Raw genomic sequence first — 22,030 nt, 5'->3', positions numbered from 1 at the left:
CATGCCAAAAAGAGGGTACTTTCCTACAATATAATCCACCTAGCCTTAGGGCTATAAGGCCTGCTATAGGGGTGACTTACATATACTGCATGCACTGTTAAGAGACATGGCAAACAGGCTGTGTGCCATGTTGTGTTGTCAATTTTGGGAGCACCTTGTCACGCATCCTGCAATGGCAGTCTGCATAGGTTTGGATTCCTATGGATACAACTACCTGTGGATTCCTCACCTATTGAATACTCCCCTTGCGCCAGCATCCAACGGAAATCTTCTTCCTAGCTTCTGCATGTCGACGAGGACGTCACAATTGCCCACGCGACGCCGTCTGACGTCATACAGGCAATAAGAGGTCCTCGCCAACGTCAGTTCCCTTTTTTCCGTGCCATTCGAACGACGGTTATTCTTCGAGGGAGCTACTGTTACTGCTCGACGTAGTTAGTTATTTTTGCTGTTTTCTCTTTGAGACAAGTTAAAATGTCGCAAAGAAAATGTGACTCTTGTCAACGAATGAATCCCAAGGCCTTAAAGGAGCGTGAGGCAAAGCTCTTTTTGGCAAAGTCGAAGAAAAAGGAGAAAAGACATCATCGCAAGTCATCTTCTCCGAAGTCACATCGGCGTCATCGTGACTCCCGGCGTCGTCGAGAATCTCGACGCTGGTCGAGTAGGGAGAGATCGCGATCGAGGTCGCCTTCAACTCGACGCCGGAAGACATGGGAAGTGAGTCCCACCATCTCTCCCCAACCACAGACGCCGTTGGCATCTCAGACATCCCCGACTTCGCTGACGTCGCCTGTGAATCCTCCTTCTGTATTTGAGGTTCCTCGGCGTCAGGAGTTTTCTCCAGCTTTGCAGACGTCGGGACCGGCGTCGATGTCGCCTCCAACCCAGGCTCCTCAGTACCCGGCTTTCCCGGCCCCTGGAGCTGACCGTTCCGCATTCTTGAATGCGATGTTCTCGATTTTTCAGCAGATGGCTCCAGGTGGTGGACCGGCTGGTCCTTCGGGCCCTTTGGCCTTCAATATGGGTGCTCTGGCTCCGTTACGACCAGCACCTTTTATGCCCATGGGAAATGTGGGCTCGGTGCCGGTGCCTATGGCGTCAGCATCTCAGCCGGTGACGCCGAGTAGACCTGTGGTTCCGGCGCCGGAACAGTCTTCTGTCCGCCCTTCTCCTCGTTCGGCGCCAAAGAAATCCATGGCGCCGTTGGATCCGGCGTCTGATGGATCCGAGGAGCGGCATCAAGCTTCGACGTCTGCTGAAGCCATGTCGATGCCGAGGATTGAGGAAAGATTACATTCGAGGAGGCTTGCTCTTCATCTCCCAACTCCTGAAAGCCTAGTGGTTCAGGCTTCATGTTCAGCCCGGTCTGCCCCAGGATCATTTCCAGCTGTGCCCTCGGACAGAGATTCTAAGAAAATGGACATTTCATCAAAAAAGGCTTTTTCGTCATGTAGCATGGCTTTAAAATCCATTAATGCTACCTGTATTTTAGGGAGATACATTTACGCTCTGATGGACGAAATAAAGTCGTCTCATACTGAGGTGCCCCAAGAGGTTATGAGCCTAGTTTCTGATGCTCAAGCAGCGGCAACCCAAGTTATTCAATCTGGACTAGATACGACTGACTCTGTTGCCAGAGCTATGGGTACTGCTGTTGCTACAAGGAGGCAATCCTGGCTTCGTAGCTCTGGTTTCTCGTCCGATGTACAGTCAACCCTCTTGGACCTTCCCTTCGATGGCGAAATTTTTTTTGGCTCCAACGCGGACTCTGCACTAGAGATGTTTAAGGAGAGTAGGGCCACGGTGAAGTCTTTAGGCTTGCAGGCCTCCTCTTCTGTTTCCTCCAGACTTTTTAGGAGGTTTCGAGGATTTGGTTGTGGTTCCTCCTCCTCCTTTCGAGGGAGATTCCAGCAACAACCCACCTCTGCTCTCTCCTATAGATCTTACAGAGGGAGGGGTAGGGTCCGAACCAGGGGAGCCACCCAGCAGCACTCTGCCTCTTCCTCTTCCTCTGGAGGGGTGCAGCATGGGAAGCAGCCTTAGCCTTCCACCAATTCCTTCTCACACCACTCCTGTAGGGGAGAGGTTATTGAACTTTCTCCACAAGTGGGAGGTTATAACATCAGACTCCTGGGTCACCAGCATTGTGGGGAAAGGCTATGCCCTTCCCTTTCGGGAGTTTCCTCCCCCATCCCGCCCCGCCCATCCTACTGTTCAGAAGAGCATCTCCTGTTACTAGAACATGAGGTTCAAGTCCTCCTTTCAAAAGGTGCGGTGGAGTTGGTTCCAGAGCAGGAGAGGGGTCAGGGTTGTTACTCAAGATACTTCCTGATCCCCAAGAAGGATGGTGGGTTGAGGCCAATCCTGGACCTGAGGATCTTGAATTGGTTCCTCAAACAGGAGAAGTTCAAGATGCTGACCCTAGCTCAGGTGCTTTTGGCGCTGAACAATGGAGATTGGATGGTGTCTGTCGACTTACAGGATGCTTATTTTCATATCCCGATACTCAAGTCGCACAGGAAGTATCTCCGGTTTGTGGGTGGTGGGGTCGCAGCGCTATCAGTTTGCGGTCCTTCCGTTTGGTCTTACTTCAGCACCCTGAGTCTTCACAAAGGTGATGTCGGTGGTTGCGGCAGAGCTCAGAAGGAAGGGGATAGCAGTATTTCCTTACCTAGACGACTGGTTGATCAAAGCCATGTCTCCGGAGCTGGTGTTGCATCACCTTCAGTCGACAATGCAATTGTTGTTCGACCTGGGTTTTTCAGTGAATGTGCCCAAATCTCACCTAGAGCCCTCTCAGCGCCTCCTGTTCATAGGGGCAGTATTGGATACAACATTGAATCGCGCCTTTCCTCTGCCTCAGGGGATTCAAGACATTCAGGCGTTGGTTCCAATGTTTCAAAGTGGAGCGGTCGTTCCAGTCCTCATGGTCCTACGTCTGCTCGGTCTGTTTGCTTTGCTTCTTGCATTCTGCTGGTCACGCACGCTCACTGGCACATGAGGGCTCTTCAGTGGTGCCTCCGGAACTAGTGGTCTCAACACAAAGGGGATCTCAAGGGTTCGGTGAAGATCTCCAGAGATGCTGCTGCGGATTTAAAATGGTGGATTGCGGACGGCAGTCTTTCTAGAGGAAGGCCGTTCTCGCAAAACTCCGCCGGTGGCCACAGTAATAACGGATGCTTCCACTCTAGGGTGGGGAGCTCATCTGGAGGTCTTTGGTCTCCAGTGGAACAGATGTTTCATATAAATCTGTTGGAGTTGCGGGCTATACGTCTTGCACTCAAGGCCTTCCTCCCATCCCTTCGCGGTCAGTCTGTTCAGGTCCTGACGGACAATACTACTGCGATGTGGTATATAAACAAACAGGAAGGAGTAGGGTCGTACCTTCTCTGCAGAGAAGCTCTATGGCTTTGGTCCTGGGCAAGGGACCATCAGATTTGCTTGGTAGCAAATCATCTGGCCAGAGTCTTGAACGTGCGTGCGGACAGTCTCAGTCGTCATTTCTCGACCGATCACGAGTGGAGTCTCCATCCGGATCAAGTCCGTCAAATCTTCCAGATGTGGGGGATCCCTTGGATAGATCTGTTTGCCACTCGGGAGAACTCGCACTGCCCGTTATTCTGCAGCCTCCAGTATCCGGTGCAAGGAGCGTTGGGGGACGCGTTTCAGATGTCCTGGTGCGGCCAGTTGCTTTACGCGTTTCCCCCCCATACCTTTGATTTCTCGAGTTTTGAGGAAAATTCGCCAAGACCCAGGCTCAAGTCATCTTAATAGCTCCGGATTGGCCAAGGAGGGTATGGTATTTGGATCTTCTCCAACTCTGTGCCCCCCGCTCCGTCTCCCTCTCAGGGCAGACCTCCTCTCGCAGTCGCAGGGGCAGGTTTTACATCCCCACCTCCAGAGCCTGCACCTTCATGCCTGGAGATTGAACGGGGCAACCTGAGTTCCTTTTCTCTCCCACCTGACGTAGTGGATGTTATTTTATCGGCCAGGCGACACTCCACTAAATCTATCTACGCTAATAGGTGGGCTAAATTCGTGAATTGGTGTGGAGAGAAGCAAATTGACCCCCTACGTGCCCACTTATCGGATATCTTGTCTTTTGCGTTGTCCCTGGCACAGAGGGGTTGTTCAATGGCTACAGTCAAGGGATATGTATCTGCCCTGTCAGCCTTTCTATGTCTTCCAGACCAGCCTTCTCTATTTAAATCCCCTATAGTGCTAAGATTTTTAAAAGGTCTCATTAACAAATTTCCTCCCACTCCTTTCATTATGCCTCAGTGGGATCTAAACCTAGTCTTGACTTTCCTTATGGGTTCACCGTTTGAGCCTATGCATTCTTGCCCTTTAAGGTTATTGGTTCTAAATACTGTTTTCCTTTTTGCAATTACTTCCGCAAGAAGAGTGAGTGAGCTGCAGGCTCTATCTGTTAAACCCCCTTTCACATCTTTTTATGGGGATAAGGTGGTGTTGAGGACCAAGGCTGCTTTCCTACCGAAGGTTGTTTCACCCTTTCATATGGCCCAAACAATTACTCTTTCCTTGTTTTATCCTCCGCCTCATCCTTCGAAGGAAGAAGAAAGACTACACCGCTTAGACCCGAGGAGAGCGCTGAGCTTCTATGTGAACAGAACGAAGGATTTCAGGTTGGAGGATCAACTCTTCATCGGGTACGTGGGAAAGAGGAGAGGAAGGGCAGTCCACAAGAGAGCACTCTCCAGGTGGGTCATTCTTTGCATTAAACTGTGTTACTCTCTAGCAAAGAAGGAACCCCCTGATGGAATAAGAGCTCATTCCACCAGAGCTAAGTCGGCGTCTTCGTCCTTGGCTAGGGGTGTTCCTGTGGTCGACATCTGCAAGGCCGCAACTTGGTCATCCCTCCACACTTTTGCGAAGCATTATTGCTTGGATTCTGAGGTTAGGAGGGATGGCCATTTTGCACGGTCAGTGCTGCAGGAGTTCTTGGTTTGACCCTTCAGGCACCCTCCTCCGAGTGCGGTACTGCTTTGGGACTCTATTCAATAGGTGTTGAATCCACAGGTAGTTGTATCCATCAGAAGAACGAGTTACTTACCTTCGGTAACAACTTTTCTGGTGGATACATTAGCTACCTGTGGATTCCTCATGGTCCCACCTGTCTCCCCGTTGCCTGTCTGGTCTAACCAAGTTATTCTTGGGTGTGCTCCTCTTGGTATTTGAGGGCTTGTACATATACTGTATATATTTATTTATTTAAAAAAAAAAAAATCTTGAGTTTTTGGAATGATGTTTTTATCTTGAATGTTATTAATTAAATATTGTTATTTGATTGATTGTCTCAATGGCCTATTAGTCTCGGGCACGTAAAAAATGTTAGTACTGACGTCGGCGAGGACCTCTTATTGCCTGTATGATGTCAGACGGCGTCGCGTGGGCAATTGTGACGTCCTCGTCGACGTGCAGAAGCTAGGAAGAAGATTTCCGTCGGATGCTGGCGCAAGGGGAGTATTCAATAGGTGAGGGAATCCACAGTTAGCTAATGTATCCACCAGAAAAGTCGTTACCGAAGGTAAGTAACTCGTTCTTCTGGGTCCCTCAGAGTGGCACAAGTTGTGCTGCAGCTCTGACGGGCCCTCTTCAGTACCCATGCCCTAGGTACCAGGTGTACCATTGACTAGGGTCTTATAGGGGGCTGAAGAGCCTGGTCACTTGAGCATCAAGTGGCCAGGTGTCTTTGTTTTAGGGAAGGCACACTGGCACTGGGGACCTGGTTAGCATTTCAGTCGAAGTTCCATATGGAAACCAGGCAAAAAATGGGGAGTACTTTAGGGAAGTTCCCTCTTTCTATCATTGTTAGCCCCACTTTTAGCCTGATGTCAGTGTGTTTATATTGTCGTTCACTGGGATCCTGCTATTCAGGATCCTAGAGTCTATGCGCTCTCCTAAATTTGATTTCTAGTAAACTTTTTACACCCACAATTGGCATACTGGTAACCTATGTAAGTCCTTAGTATATGGTACCTGCACGAATATGGTATCGTGCACGAATTCTGCAACATACAAGGCTGTGCATCCTTCAGGGACACAACGATTCTGTTTGCACCTGGAAGCATGAAGAAATCTTCCTTGGAAGTGAAGGAGTCACTCCTCTGCATCCGCAGGCACCTCAAGGCAAGATTGGCTGGTGGGATCTGCTGTTCCACGAACATGGAAAGGCTCTGCTTCACAAGTGGTGAGTCTGAGGCTTCCTCTGGGTCCTGCTCGTCTTCAGACCAACTTGGGAGACTGTGGGCCCCTGCCCCTGCCACTGGACTGGAACCCCTGTGCAGCACGACTGTTGCACTTGCCAAGGCTTGTTGATTTTTCATGCAGGAAATCTCTGCTACTCGAAGATCAGCCCCTGTCATTCAGTTCCTGAGACATGGGACTTATGTATTGCCTTAGGGTCACCCAAGGTGGGCTCTAGCGACTTCAGCTGGCCTTTCTGCATGCTGAGGGCCAGCCCTGACTCCCCCTTCCCCAAGGGTAGTCTCTCCTGGACTTTGCTGGTTCCCAAAACTCTGGAAATGACTCTTCAGCTCCTACTTGCATTTGCCAGTGGTTGTTGGTGACCTTACTGGTCACTGACCCTCCTGTAATCTGCCGACCATAAAGGGACAGGTCGTAGGCCACTCCTTTGATCTTTTGCAGCTCCTGGACCCTGCAGCTGGATGACTTCTTCCACCGGCTTGCAGGAACTTCACCTCCAGGAGGGTGGGCATTGCCACCTGCATCACTTGGGCACCTCCAAGGGTGCTGGACTCTGTCCCCTTCCTTTTCAGCTCCACCACGTCTGGAATCCGTCCCTGGGTTCCTTTGGCCTGGTCCACTGGTTGTGACAGCAACTGGACAATCCGATGCTTCCACTGACTTCAGAGAGAGTCCCTTCTCCCCTCTGAATCCGGGTCCTTGGAGTAGGTACTCCTATCTTCTAGGTATCCTTGGGTGGGGGCACTCTCCAGCCTCCCTCTTGTCTGTTGATTTCCTCAGAGTCCACTTGGAAGGGTCCTAAGTCACAAACTCCAACCACGGTACACTGTGTTAGTCTGTGGGATGAATGGGTAGATAACTACCTTGCACCTGGTAGCTGGGGACACTTACCTCTGGTGCTTTCATCTAACTCCAGCCCCTAGCTAACTACCACAATTACCTTAGTTGGGTTCACTATTTCACATTCCACTTCCCCCCCCACAGGGCCCTGTATATTTTATGCTATTTATGTTGGTTGTTTTGTATATATTGTGTGTAGATATCTCTAAAGGGAGATACACCAATGCTAGTCTAGTAGTAGGGCTGTAATAAAGAATCCTTTATTTGTGCAGCACTTGTGTGGTTCTTTCTTGTGAGTTAGTTACTGTCTGACTACTGTGGTATTGCAAGGGCTTTTCATTCCTCTTGGATAAGCTCTCCTCTTCTACTCCTAGAGAGCTTTTGCTATGTGGACACCTATTCACTATCACTAAGGTTTGCCTAGTATCAGTGTATGGTGCCATACCATAGATGTACTCCATAAACTGAGACACAGGTACTGCAACCAGAACCCAGCTCCTTACAACCTGCAACATCATATCCAGTGAGCAAGATGCAGACGACAGATGCGGAGTCTACCAGCTCCACCTGATGGCTTGCAGGGGGACTGCTCGAGGAAAAATCTCCGGATCCAGACTGACGGTGCAATTCTAAGTTAAGGAATCTGCAACTAGAACAAGTCTCTATCAGATAATTATTTACTGAAGGTAAGTAACTAGTTCTTTAGGAACCCATCTAGAAGGATCCCAACTTTAAAAATTCTACTAATTTTCACTGTAATACAATTTACTACATACTTGTAGTTTCCCTTTTTTCTGTTTTGAAAACTCGAATTACAGCTGTAAGTCTGGTGCTGCCCTGAGAAACTTCATCCATTGTCTATTTCTTGCCTTCACGTAGAGTGGTCATTGACATGTAGTTTCGTTTAATAGGAGAATGACCAAGATTCTTTCCGAAGGACTACATCTAAAAGAGTAAGTCTGTTATGTTACAGTTTTGTGTGTTTACTTCTTTTTATGTGTGCTGGATTATCACAAGTAAAATTAGAATATTTGAAGCATGATTGATTGACTTCGGTGAGAGTTGAGTGAGTATCTTTTACAGTGTAGTAGAGATTTTTGCTAGCAGGTATCAGTCTTTTTGGCCTTTTTCAGTCGTATTAATCATGTGTAGGGAAGGGATTGTTTTGGACCAGATAAAGATGGTCTAAGCACATGCTAGGTGTATAGTGAGCGCTTTCTTTGTAGAGATACCTTTGCACATTTAAAAAAATGTTCTCAAAAGAGAGAGCTCACCCCATCTGTCATTTGTAACAACTCTCTTTAGACTCCCACTCTGTTGTGCATAGTTTTGAGCTCAAGGACTACACATGTTTAAGCCTCAAAATTGTTTCCTGTAGATTCCAGAGCATCCTCTCCCCCGTGCCTGAAACACAGTCACTATGTCCATCAATGCATATAATATGCTTGTTTTTCAGGGAGAATCTTCATATCGTGCCATGCTTGTTGGAGGCCGCCGTTTAGTTTCACAGTCCCCTGATAGTCCTACAACCTCATCTACCTGTGGAAAGAAAAAGGTAAAAAAAAAAACACTTTTTTATTAATGGATCTGGCCATGGACACCCTTTTATCCACAAACCTGGCCCATTTGAGCCCCCTGCCATTTCTCTGGATGGCCTGCTTCCTCTTTATGGTTCTTCCTGCCCTATTCTTGCTTGTTTGGTCCTTTGACCTCCTTTGCTTTCTTTGTGTCCTCTCCTTGCCTCTCTGAACACTTTCATATGCTGTTGGAGGTCAGAATGGCCTGGCCACGTTGCCATTTTATCAGCCCTTTTTTATGGGCCAACTTGTTGGTGGTGGGACCTAAACCTGTGAAAAGCTTACAAATATAAACTTTTCTGATAAAGACCTATAAGAGCAGATTTCCTACCTTACAATATTCCCCCTATGTCAGACTGGATCTGTGAAATCTTCAGCAGTGATTGCATGCCAGTAGGTGCTCTCAGTCAGCTCTGTGACTGCATCGTCTTCATGAAAGAGACATTGCAGTGCCCACATAAGCGCTACCCTGGTATGCTGATATCTCATAAAGACTTCTACCTTCAGATTCCTTACCTTTGAATTTCCCAGGTGTCCGAATGGATCGGAAAGAGTTTTGCTCGAGCAGTACCCCTGCGTGCCGTTGGGTGGCTTTGTTCGGTTCAACGCAGCGTCCTCTGCATTGTTGTTGCCGGAAGTGACATCGTGGTCACCTATATAGGCGCCACGCAGGCGTGTAGATGTCTGTTCTTTTCTTTCTGCACCAGTAAGCGCTGATCCGAAAAAGAGCTACCCCTCTCTTTTTGACAGGATTTTTTTTTAACAGCTGTTTGCGAAGTGTGTTGAGATGTCATCCAGAAAGATAGGGTTTAAGCTGTATGGCTCCTGTGACCACGCAGTGTCGGTAACAGACCTCCACCTCGTGTGCTTATTGTGCCTCGAGCGCAACCACGATTTGAAGCCGTGCTTGGACTGCTGTGCCATGGTGCCAAAAGCTTTGTGGGATTGGTCCCTAAACCTGCTTGTGGCCTGGCAGCCAACACCAATTAGTACGACTCCTAGGAGGTCTTGGTTCTGATTGTAGAAAGCTTGCTCATTTTATGGTGTACAACTATGGTGTGGCACCCTATACTGAGTCCTGGCTACCCTTAAAAATATTTTGGTTCCTAGATAAACTAAGCTCTCTAGGGGTAGCTGTGGAGAGCAGCTCAGGCTTATCCAGGAAGAGTGTAAAGCACTTACAATACCACAGTAGGCAGTCAGCGATTGTCACTCAAGAAAGAAGCACACCAGGTGTTAAAGAAATAAAATATTCTTTACTACAACACTACTACTAAGCTATTGTTGGTATATCTCCATATGGTGATATCTGCACACAAAATATACATTTAGCAACAAGTAGGATAAGCAATAAATGGGACCCTATTTAGGGGGAGGAGGGAGGTTGCAAACCATATACTTAGAAAATTGTGTAAGCATGTAGGTACCCAACCAAGGTAAAAGTGTTAGAATCCCAAGGGCTGGGGGAGTAAGGAATTACCATAGGTAAGTTTAAGAAATCCCAGAAGCCCCCGGGTGCAGATTTGTTATTGAGCCAGGTGTCCCATAGACAAACACTGGACCTTTGCGGTTGGAATTTTTAGGTTTCCAGACACTTCCCAGAGGACCCTGAGGAAACCAGCTGGTACAAAAAAGGTTAGATACTACCCCCACCGTGGATACCCAGAAGAGTGGAGTACCTACACCAGGGAGCCCAGGTGCATAGGGGTGAATTGACATCGGAAACCTTGTTGAAGTCAATGTGAGCCTAGTTTGCTCAGCTGCTGTCATGGCCCATGGACCAGGTTGGTGAAACCCAAAGGTGGATTCCAGACGTGATGAACCTGAAAAACAAGGGGAAAGTGTCCAGACCACTCAGATGTCCAGGCGGTGCAGGCAGGCAATGCCCACCCTCCTAGAGGTGAAGTTCTTGCATGTCGGTGAAGGATGGAGTCCAGTTGTAGAGTCCAGGGGATGCAAGAAGATCTTTGGAGTCACCCACGAGGTGTCCCATGTCGGTTGCAAGATTGCTGTAGGGTCAGTGGTCAGTAGGACCACCAACAAGCATTGGCAAATGCAAAGGTTGTTGCAGAGAACATTGCAGGTTTTTGGGGACTAGCAAGGTCCACACGACTTGACCCTTGGAGGGGAGACAGGGCTGGCCCTTAGCAGGAAGGAAAGCCATCAGGAATCGTTGGATCCCCCACGAATGACCCACTGGCAGCAGGCACAGGGAGTGGCAGGGAGACCCCTCAGCAGCACAAAAAAAACAGGAGTCAACACGCCGCAGGAGCTGCAGAGTGGAAGCTGAACTTAGAGTGGCAGAGTGCTAAAGGCTGGGGCTTCTTGGAGCTTGAAGATCTCCTGGAGGATGAGACAACAAGTCTTGGTAAGAGCAACAATCATGGTGCACAGAGGTTCTGTGTCAGTAGCTGCAGCAAAGGCCCACCGTCTCGCAAGTTGGTCAGAAGACAAGTGGGACCTAGAGAGGACCACAGACCCACCACCTGTGTTGAAGAGCCTTTCAATGTCCATGGGACAGCAGAATCCACCAGCCGGTCGTTGTTGTCTTAAGGCCTCTTCAGGGGCAGGGGAGTGACTCCTTCTCTCCAAGGAAGATTCCTTCTTGCCTCTTGGATGCAAACAGAGTCCTTGTGTCCCTGGAAGATGCACAGCCACGGATGTTGCAGAAATCAGGAAGTGAAGAAAAAATGTTGCAGTGGGAGCCCTCCCAATTGGATACAGTCTTGTTTCAATTCCAGAAGCAGACCAGCAGCGGTTCCGGAGGCCAGGAGCAGAAGAGTCTTGCAGAGAGTTACTTTGTAGAGTCTTGCTCAACGACTCCTTTATTTGTGTAGCACTTGTGTGGTTCTTTCTTGTGAGTTAGTTACTCTTCAGGGAAGCCCTTATGTAACCCTAAAAGGTGCCTGCTCACTATCTGCAGTGACCCACCTATCAGAAGGGGTCAGGTGCGTCATCTACCTGACCTAACCACTCAGATGCTCCCAGGGGCTTCTGCAGATCTTGTTTCCAAGATGGCAGAATCAACCGCCCACCTGGCAGAGCTCTGTGCACCTCCCTAGGGTGGGTTGTTGCACTGGTGCCAACCTGCCCTTCAAAGCAGTCTGGTGGTGCTCAGAGGCCACCCCAGCCCAGCAACACCCATTTCAAATGGAGAGGTGGTCACACCTCTTCCCTACAGGAAATCCTTTGTTTTCTCGTAGGGGATATCTGTTGATGGTCATAAGCGTTTGAATAGTTCCTCCCACATGCGATATCCTGGTGCACTTTTTTACATAGTCTCTTAAGTGTAGACGTCCCCCTTGCTTTAGGAAGGCTTGCAGAGACACTAAAGTGAGAACATAATATGCAGCCTAGGCAAACAGGCTACAGTGGTGTAATTCTTCAGATTATACTTAGAAAAAGGGTTACAAACACCCTTATAAATGTATAGTTTGAGGTAAATGTTTACAGCAGACCTCAAATCTTCACAAACCCTCTTTCTGGGAAAGTAAGAGATGAAGAATAGAAAGGCGGTGTAGCCCTATAGGCTGCTGCTATTTACATGGAAAACAGTGACTGTGCCTTTAAGGCTGCAGAAACCACCAGTATCCCATCATGCTCAGCAGGTGGCAGTTGCCTCAGTTCTTTTTTCTGGTACCTGGTGACAGGATCCTGGAGCACTGAACGCGGCCTTTTAGGCATTTTTCTCAAAATGCACTTATGAATTCTCATTTAAATTGGTTCACTGAACATTTGTCATCAGTTTCTTTCATCCTGACACTTTTTCAAACATGGTTTTGAGGCATTTTGTACTTTTATCATGCCTTCCTTGTTTGACAATTGTCCTTCATGTGGGAGAAAAAAGGCAAAAACAGACCACCACAGTGTCTGTATCCTTTGCCTTCCATCAAGTCATCATCCAGAGCAGTGCCCTCACTGCAAGATGTTTTCAGACATACCCTGGGAGAAAGGGAGATTTGCCTCCATGGCAAGGAAGAGCGGCGCAGACAACTACAGTCTCATGGTGTGAGACCTCAGAGTGAGGGGAGGGTCACTCCTCTAGTAAGGCTCTTACATCTGCATCTGAGGGAGGTGGCAGATCCACAAAGAGAGTACAACAAAGAAAACACCTTTCCTGGTCGAGGGACTACGTCGAGACCAGTTACAGCACCAACTTGTTCGCTGTCGAGGGCTGGCTCGCCGTCGAGGAAACAGCTCAGATCAGCGCTGAGGCAAGTTACAACCTACATGCCGTCGATGCATACTGAGGTCGATGCCGAGAATCATGTTGACGTAGTGGTGACCACCACCTTCGACACCAGGGAGTGTTAAAAAGTCAATGTAGAAAGTTGGCTCTTTATATACTATCTCAAAGTGAGGCAATAAATGACAAAACACTCTCAAAGACTTAACTCCAGGCCAGTAGGTTTTTATATAGAGAAATAGTCCTTTCTTAATTTATTTTGGAACCAGAAGATTCTGAATTCAAGTAAATACATAAATTGTAAGGTATTTGGCATAGGTAAGTATGTAACTTTGAAGTAAAATAGTAAGGTACACAGTTTTGGCTAAAATGGCAATAAACTATTTCAAAACTGGACAGTGCAAAAATCAACAGCTCCTGGGAGAGGTAAGTACAAGTTAGTTTAGCAGGTAAGTACGCACTTACAAGTTCAGTCTCTGGGGCATAGGCAGCCCACCGTTGGGGGTTCAAGTCAACCCCAAACACCCAGCACCGGCAACACAGGGCCAGTCAGGTGCAGAGGTCATAGAGGGACCCAAATAGCATAGGCGTCTATGGAGACTAGGGCTGCTCCGGTTCCAGTCTGCTAGCAGGTAAGTACATGCATCCTCGGGAAGCAGACTAGGGGAGTTTTGTAGAGCACTGCGGGGGGGTCCCAAACAGGCACACAAAACACACCCTCAGTGGGACCGGGGTGGCCGGGTGCAGTGTGTAAACACAGCATTGGGTTTTCTATTGGAATAAATGGAGGGACCCGCTAGCACTCTGGTGATGCAGGCATCGCACAGGGGGTCTTCTTGGGCCAGCCACTTACTGGGCAAAGATGAGGGCCGCCTGCTGGTCACTCCTGCACCAGTAGTTGGTTCTGCTCAGGCTTGGGGGCTGCGGGTGCAGTGCTTATCCAGGAGTCTGTTTTTTCGTTATCAGGCAGTCGCTGGCAGGGGAAGCATCCGGATTCTCTCTGCAGACTTCACTGTGGGGGTGCAGGGAGGTTGTCTCAGGGTGGCCACGTCGAGGGAGTCGCTTGGGGGTCCTCGCTGTAGTGTTGGTTTCTCTGGACACAAGCTGGGGGCGTCGGGTGCAGTGTGTTGGGGACTCACACTTAAGGAGTGAGGCTGGAGTCCCTTTAAATATGGTGGTTTCTATGTTGTTTAGACAGAGCCGCTGTCCACAGGAGTTTCTTGGTCCTTTGGTTGCAGGGCAGTCCTCTGAGTCGGCAGAGGTCACTGGTCCCGCTGGATGCATCACTGTTGCAGGTTCTTTGAATCTGGAGAAAGGACTGTAGGGCTGGGCCAAAGCAGTTGTCGTCTCAGTCTTCTTTGCGGGGTTTTCAGATAAGCAGTCCTCCTTCTTGTTAGATCGTCAGGAATCTGTTTTCCTGGGTTCAGGGTCGTCCCCTAAATACTCAATTTAGGAGTGTGTTTAGGGCTGGAGGGCAGTAGCCAAGGGCTACTGTCCCTGAGGGTGGCTACACCCTCCTTGTGCCTCCTCCCTGTGGAGAGGGGGACACATCCCTAATCCTACTGGGGGAAATCCTCCAAAGCAAGATGGAGGATTTTGTAAGGCAGGGGTCACCTCAGCTCAGGACACCTTAGGGGCTGTCCTGGCTGGAGGGTGACTTCTCCTTGTTCTTCTCATTATCTCCTTCGGACTTTCCACCAAAAGTGGGGGCTGAGTCCAGGGGGCGGGCATCTCTGCTAGCTGGATGCCCTGGGGCACTGTAACACCAGGCTTGAGCCTTTGAGGCTCACCACCATGTGTTACAGTTCCTGCAGGGGGAGGTGTGAAGCACCTCCACCCAGTACAGGCTTTGTTCCTGGTCACAGAGTGCACAAAGGCACTCACCCCATGTGGCCAGAAACTCGTCGGGATATGGCAGGCTTACAGAAACTGGTCAGCCTAGCACTAGTAGTTGGGCTGGTATGCAGGGGGCATCTCTAAGATGCCCTATGTGTGCATTTCTCAATAAATTCCACACAGGCATTTGTGTGTGACAAACTCCCGGACCATATACTCTTTATGGCTACCCTGCACTTACAATGTCTAAGAATTGGCTTAGACACTGTAGGGGCATAGTACTCAAGCAGCTATGCCCTCACCTTTGGTGTATTGCACCCTGCCTTAGGGCTGTAAGGCCTGGTATATGGGTGACTTACCTATGCAACAGGCATTGGGTTGTGGGCATGGCACCCTGAGGGGAGTGCTATGTCGACTTAGTCATTTTCTCCCTACCAGCACACACAAGCTGTTAGGCAAGTGGGCATGTGCTGAGTGAGGGGTCCCCAGGGTGGCATAATACATGCTGCAGCCCTTAGAGACCTTCCCTGGCGACAGGGCCTTTGGTACCAGGGGTACCATTTACAAGGGACTTATCTGTGTGCCAGGGCTGTGCCAATTGTGGAGACAAAGGTACATTTTTAGGTACATTAGTATCCCATCATGCTCAGCAGGTGGCAGTTGCCTCAGTTCTTTTTTCTGGTACCTGGTGACAGGATCCTGGAGCACTGAATGTGGCCTTTTAGGCATTTTTCTCAAAATGCACTCATGAATTCTCATTTAAATTGGTTCACTGAACATTTGTCATCAGTTTCTTTCATCCTGACACTTTTTCAAACATGGTTTTGAGGCATTTTGTACTTTTATCAGGCCTTCCTTGTTTGACAGTTGTCCTTCATGTGGGAGAAAAAAGGCAAAAACAGACCACCACAGTGTCTGTATCCTTTGCCTTCCATCAAGTCATCATCCAGAGCAGTGCCCTCACTGCAAGATGTTTTCAGACATACCCTGGGAGAAAGGGAGATTTGCCTCCATGGCAAGGAAGAGCGGCACAGACAACTACAGTCTCATGGTGAGACCTCAGAGCGAGGGGAGGGTCACTCCTCTAGTAACACTGGTGCTGGGGCCTGGTTAGCAGGGTCCCAGCACACTCTCAAATCATAACTAGCATCAACAAAAGGCAAAATGTTAGGGGGGTAACCATGCCAACAGTGGCTTTTTCCTACAGTCAAGGAGATCAACGTCGAGGCATCATAGACCGCGGTCACCGTCGAGTCAGCATCGAAGGTCAGCCTAAAGATCCCGGTCAATATCGGGCAAAAAAAGGAGGCATATATATTCATCTTCTGAAATAGTATTCAAGGGCTTACTCCCCTTCCTCTCCAATTATACTACCAGATTCACCACCTTCACAGCCTCCTTCTCCACCTCCACTTCCTGCAGTGGCTCCTGCGCCACCTTCTTCAGCTCCTGTGACTCCGGCACAGCCTCGTTTGTGCTCCAGGTCACTCCACCATAGATGACGTTCCAGGCTCTCATTTTCTTCCGGGTGATCCCGACATCATAGCCATTCTCGCACAAGGACAATCTCCAGACATCGCTCAAGACATACAACATCCCCCTCTTCTTCAACAAGACATTATTCACTACAACCTCGTGTCTCACCAGTGGATGACATATCCACCTTCCAGGAGGTGTTGGTATGGGGAGCAGCTAAATTAAATACACAGATGTTGGTTCCTACACCTACAACATCTGTCATCTTTGAGACGCTCCATCAAAGATCGTGTCAAGGCCACTACTTCCACAAGTATCCGGACTCCTGAACCTGCCATAGAGCTTTTCCTTACTCTGGCAACCACCAAACCAGCTCCTTCAAGGCTCCAAAAGCAATATAGATCTCCAGAACAAGATCCCCTGTTCCTAAGAGCGGGTCCGCCTCCTGATTCCGTAGTCATCCTGGCTGCAAATAAGTTTCACACCACAACTTCTGCTGTTCCTCCTGATAAGGAGAGCGGCAAATTGGATTCCGTAGGGCACAAGGTGTGTAATACAGCTGCGACAACCATGAAGGCAGCCAGTGCCAACACCCTCCTGGGTAGGTACGATAGAGTGCTCTGGGATTCTATCCAGCAATTTGAAGATGACCTCCCTAGGGGTAGGAAACAAGACTTTCTGGAAATAGTAAATGAAGGGCTCATGGTATCCAACCAAATAGGTGCTGCAGCAGATTCATCCTTGTTGGCAGCTCATGGATACTGTCATGGGATTATCTTGAGACATCACTCTTGGTGCCGACTCATCTCTTTAAAGTCTGATTCACACCAACGGATCCTAAACCTTCCATTTTCAGGATCTAGCCTCTTTGGCAGCCACACGGTCGTCGAAATGGCTCGCATGAAGGTGGAGATAGAAACAGGAAGAGCGAATGGCCTTGAAAGAACAAAGATGTCTGTTCAAGCCTTACCAATGCCGTTTTTACCCTCAGAGGGTTCAAGCCCCTCATTGGTACCAAGGTCACCAGTAGACGCACCAGCAGCGCCCTTTCTAACAACACCACCAGCAAAGACAGTCTTGAGGGCGTCCTTGACAGCAACCCACCCAAAGTGGTAAAACAATGAATCTTCACTTCTCCCTCTTTCGTTAACCACCCGGTAGGGGAAAGCATCTCACACTATCTGGCAGAGTGGCAAAAAATCACTAAAGATTCCTAGGTGTTCAATATTGTTCAGAATGGATTGTCCCTCAGATTCACAAGTCCTCCCCCGACCATACTACCGAAACCATTCAACCATCATTTGCCCATACTTTAGAAAGAAGTCGGCATCTTGCTTCAGAAAAATACAGTGGAGGTTGTTCTCCACAAGTAATGGGGGAACAGGAATTTATTCAAGATATTTTCTAGTGAAGAAAAAAGACAAGAATGAGTACAGGCCCATTCTGGACTTAAACAGCCAACAAATAAATTAGAAAGGAAAAGTTTCAAATTTTAGCATTGCATCAGATTTACCCTCAACTGCATCAGGTAGATTGTCTCAGTTCTATAGACCTTTGGGACACATATTTTTACATACCTATTGTAAAAAAAAAAAAAACACTGCAAATTCCTTCCTGAGGTTTGTAGTGGGACAGGGCCACTATCAATACTGCGTCCTGCAGTTTAGCCTCAAATCAGCCCTCAAAACCTTCTCCAAGTGCATGGCAGGAGTGGCTTCAATTCTCAGGAGACAGAAGTTTTTGTCTATCCCTGTCTGGACGATTGGCTGATCAAAGCTTTGACCTCACAAGAAGCCCAGCGTCAATACAGCTGGACTTGCAAAGTGCTTCAGCAGTTGGGTCTACACATCAATCACAGCAAGTTGGTCTCTAAACCAGTGCAGACTCTGCAATACTTAGGAGCCGCCCTCTACACCATAAAGGTAAAAGTGTCTCCTTCGGAGGAGAGACTTGCATCAGTCCATCAGAAATGTCACACTCTATTGAGACCCTCTTATCCCATGGTGAGGTCAGTTTCCTCTGTCCTCGGTTCCATGGCCCTTATGTATCTTCCTCACTCTGATTGCATGCCTTCTCATATGTCCCCTTAAGGATTGTCTCGAGGATCAGTGGGATCAAGCAACAGGAACCTAGGAGAACAAAGTCTCTCTCCCCCACACGTGAACCAGTCTCTGACACAGTGGTGCTCTGTAAATAATTTTCTTCAAGGAGTACCGTTCCACCAACAACCACCGTCCCAAACCCATAGTAACTGATGCATCGCTACTGGGATGGGGACTCCATATGGATCATCCCCAAATACTAGTCAAATGGTCTCTAAGGGAAATGACATATTTCAACCTCCGCGAACTCAGGACAGTCCATCTGGTGCGCAAAGCATTTTACCCGTCCTTCAGGAACCAATCCCTGCTCGTTGAGACAGACAACACAACCACCATGTAGTACCTCAACAAGCACGGAGGAACAAGGTTGTAGGAATCTGGCCTGGTGTGTGGTGGACACCTATGGTGTTGACACCTTATACCAGGTCCAGGCAACCCTTATTAGTTAGTGTTAGTGTCTAGGAAGCCAGGGTTCTCTAATGGTAGCTATGGTGAGCAGCCAAGACTTATCAAGGAGTGTGAAGCACTGGATATACCACAGTAGACACACAGTAACTTATCACACCTAAAAGGATCCGCCCACTTTTGCAAAAATAAAGGTACTTTATTACAGGAACACTGAACTAGATTACTATAGGCAATCCCCTCTTTCTTGAGGTAAGTACACACAAAATATCCACAGGTAAGTACTAGGAATTAGCATAAGAACACCAGAAAGAGTGGGATATAGCAAGGGCCCTATAGGGTGGACCAAACCATATACTATACTACCCCCACCAGAGTATATTGAGTAGTTAGCCACGAGTATGGAACCCCAAGAGGTAAGTACCTAGAACACCCTCAGCGACCAGGAGAGCAGAGGTAAGTACCTGGTCGTCCCATAGGCTAACTTGGGGACTTTGATTGGAATATTGCAAGAGCAGGACCAGGTCGGTTGAACCCAACGGTGGGTTCGGGAAGAAAAGGACCTCAAGAGAAGGGGAAAGAGTCTAGTCCATGCAGGAGTGTCCAGGTGGGGCAGGAGGCAATCCCCACCCTTCTGTAGGTGAAGATCTAAGTCGACTGTGGTGGATGAAGTCCAACTGCGGAGTCCAGTATCTTCAGAAGAGTCCCTGGTTTCGCCTAGGAGCTGTTCCATGACAGTCGCTGGATTGCAGATGGGTCAGTGGTCAGGAGGAGTACGAACAAGCACAAGCAAATACAACTGGAGCTGTTGGAGGTTTGCAGAGCTTAAGAGGATCAGCAAGGTCCTGGGTACTCGACCTTTGAAGGGGCAGCCCTGCTGATTCTAAGAAGACAGGAGAGCCAGCAGAAGCAGTCAGAGCCCTCACAAGCAACCCACTGGCAGCAGGCACAGTAAGTCGCAGTGAGGCCCAGGCATCACACCTGAAGAGGCATCCCCTTTCGCTGGAGCAGCAGAGAGGAGATTGTCCTTGTAGAGGTAGAGTGCTGGGGGCCGGGGCTACTTTGGAGCTGAAGATCCCTCAGAGCAGTAGTCAACAAGCCTTGGTCGCTGCAAGAGCCGCGGTGCACAGGGATTCTGTCTTGAAGGAGGAGGCAAGTACTTACTGTCTCAAAAGTTGGACAGAAGGTACGGAGGACCCAGAGGACCCCTCAGAACCACCATCTGTGTTGGAGAATCTTCGCAGACCCAGTGGACAGCAGATTTCATCAGCTGGACTTCGTTGCCTTAGGTGCCTGAAGATGCATGGGAGAGACTCCTTCACTGCAAGGGAAATTCCTTCTTGCTTCTTTGGTTCAGCAGAAGTCTTGCTGAACTCAGAGGATGCACAGCCGTGGAACTGTTGCAATTTGGGGATGTCTCGGTGTTGCAGTCTTGTTTGCCTCCTGTGAAGTCCAGCAGCTGTTCCGGTGGCCAGGAGCAGAAGATGTTGTTGTAGAAGAGTCCTGGTGGAGTCTTGCATGCCCAATCTGGGGGCCCACCCGCAAGGGAGTCCCTAAATAGCCCAAAAAGGGGCTTGGTCACCTAGCAAGGTGACGACCTATCAGAGGGGGTCATTGATGTAATCTGCCTAACCTGACCATTCAGATGCTCCCAGTGGCCTCTGCCCATCTTGATTCCAAGATGGCAGCATCAAGTCGCCACCTGGAGGAGCTCTGGGCACCACCCCTGGAGTGGTGATGGACAGGGAGTGGTCACTCCCCTTTCCTTTGTGCAGTTTCGCTCCAGAGCAGGGACCGGGGGTCCGTGGACTGGTACAAACTGGATTACGGAAGGAGGGCACCAAATTGCCCTTCAAAGCAAGCCACTGACGTGTGGAAGCTACCCCTCCCCAGCCTCGTAACACTTACTTCCAAGGGAGAGGAGACTGCACCCATCTCCCACAGGAAATCCTTTGTTCTGCCTTCCCCTTCTTGAGCTGGACAGGAGTCTGAGAGGCGGCAGCAGCATGGGCTGCTCGCAGACCCTGGAAGACTGGTAGGAGCAATACTGGGGGGGGGTTCTTCTAAGGAGCCCCAGAGTGCATGAAATCATGCCACCAATACTGGCATCAGTATTTGGGTATGATTCTGACATGTTTGACACCAAACATGCCTAGGTTCGGAGTTACCGTTATGTAGCTGGACCGTGGCTTCCCTGCACTTTTGAAGTTCAGGGAATTGGGACTGTAGTTCGTAGGGGCACCTCTGCTCTTGCAGGGGCGCCCACAGACACAGGGACCTGCACCCTGGAAGGGCCTACCATAGGGGTGACTTACAGTGACCAGGGGTAGTGACCAACAGTGAAAGGGTGCATGCATCTTTTCACACAGGATGCAAATGGAAGGCCTGCAGCCACAGTTTGCATGGGCTCCTATGGGTGGTATAATATATGCTGCAGTCCATGGGGGACCCCTGTATACCAATACCCTGGGTACCTAAATACATGTACTAGGGACTTATAGGGTACACCAGTATGCCAATTGTGCGGTGTAAAGGGTACCAAAGTAACCAAATTCATGAAATCGGCACAAGTAGCACAGTGTGCAGCACAAGAGGGTGCTGCTTCTTTTTGCTGCTGGAGTAATGTTCTACTAGAATGGCAGCTTCCTCAACGCGAACAGCAGGTTTTTCAGCTTGGGTGGCAGTGACCTGCTGTGACAGCTTGTTTGAGAAATCTTTCCCAGAGGTGATCTATTATTTGATTCTTCTCTTCTCACTTGAGCTCGCCAACCTACAGTTTGGGGAGCTAGAGGAAAACCTCTGCTCCACGCCATTTTGCTGAGTTTTTGGGAGCTCTGCGCGGAGTGGGCAAAACTCTTCAAACTCCAACAGTGGAGCAGAACTCATTGCCTTCCCCTACCATAGAGGTGCCTCCTTAAATGACCTACCACCTATTAGTGGGTTGACTTGTTCTGACCAGTTCAACCACCATAGATGCGTTTCTGGCCACCCAAGGTGAGAGACAGCTTTCTTGAGGACCAGAGAGAAAAGCCTGCACTGGGGTGGGTGTTATCACCTCACCCAGGCAGGATGTACATTCCAGGGCGGGAAGCTTCAAAGGCTTTGCCGCCTTTGTAGTGCGACCCAGGTCTCTCCAGATGGTGGAGATGATTAACCCCCTCCTTTCCTGACCTCATTTTTGGTGGCAGCACAGGTGGGAAATTAGTTAAATTAGGAGGCGTGCCCACTTCATGCAAGTCCCCCACCCCTAAGGTGGATGAGCCGACATGTTCACTACTTTTTAAATTCCTTCATCTTGTTTGGAAGGAGTTAGGCCACTAACGTTGGGGTTATGCCCACTTCCCAGTAGAAGTGGGCATAAAAAAGGGTGTAGTCACCCT

General features: G+C 49.0%; 1 protein-coding gene across 1 annotated transcript in view; it reads left to right on the top strand.

Annotated features, from left to right (window-relative positions):
* BRWD1 (bromodomain and WD repeat domain containing 1) overlaps positions 1-22,030 on the top strand; it is a 1,722,898-nt gene that overhangs the window by 1,450,095 nt on the left and 250,773 nt on the right. Inside the window, exons 34-35 of the mRNA XM_069202575.1 lie at positions 7,980-8,021; positions 8,525-8,623. Of these exons, the coding sequence (XP_069058676.1) occupies positions 7,980-8,021; positions 8,525-8,623 (141 nt within the window). The remainder of the gene's footprint in view (positions 1-7,979; positions 8,022-8,524; positions 8,624-22,030) is intronic.

Source organism: Pleurodeles waltl, chromosome 8 (genome assembly GCF_031143425.1).
Source record: "Pleurodeles waltl isolate 20211129_DDA chromosome 8, aPleWal1.hap1.20221129, whole genome shotgun sequence".
Taxonomy (NCBI): Eukaryota; Metazoa; Chordata; class Amphibia; order Caudata; family Salamandridae; genus Pleurodeles; species Pleurodeles waltl.
Note: the sequence above shows the minus strand (reverse complement) of the source record. Positions and strands in the feature narration are given on the sequence as shown.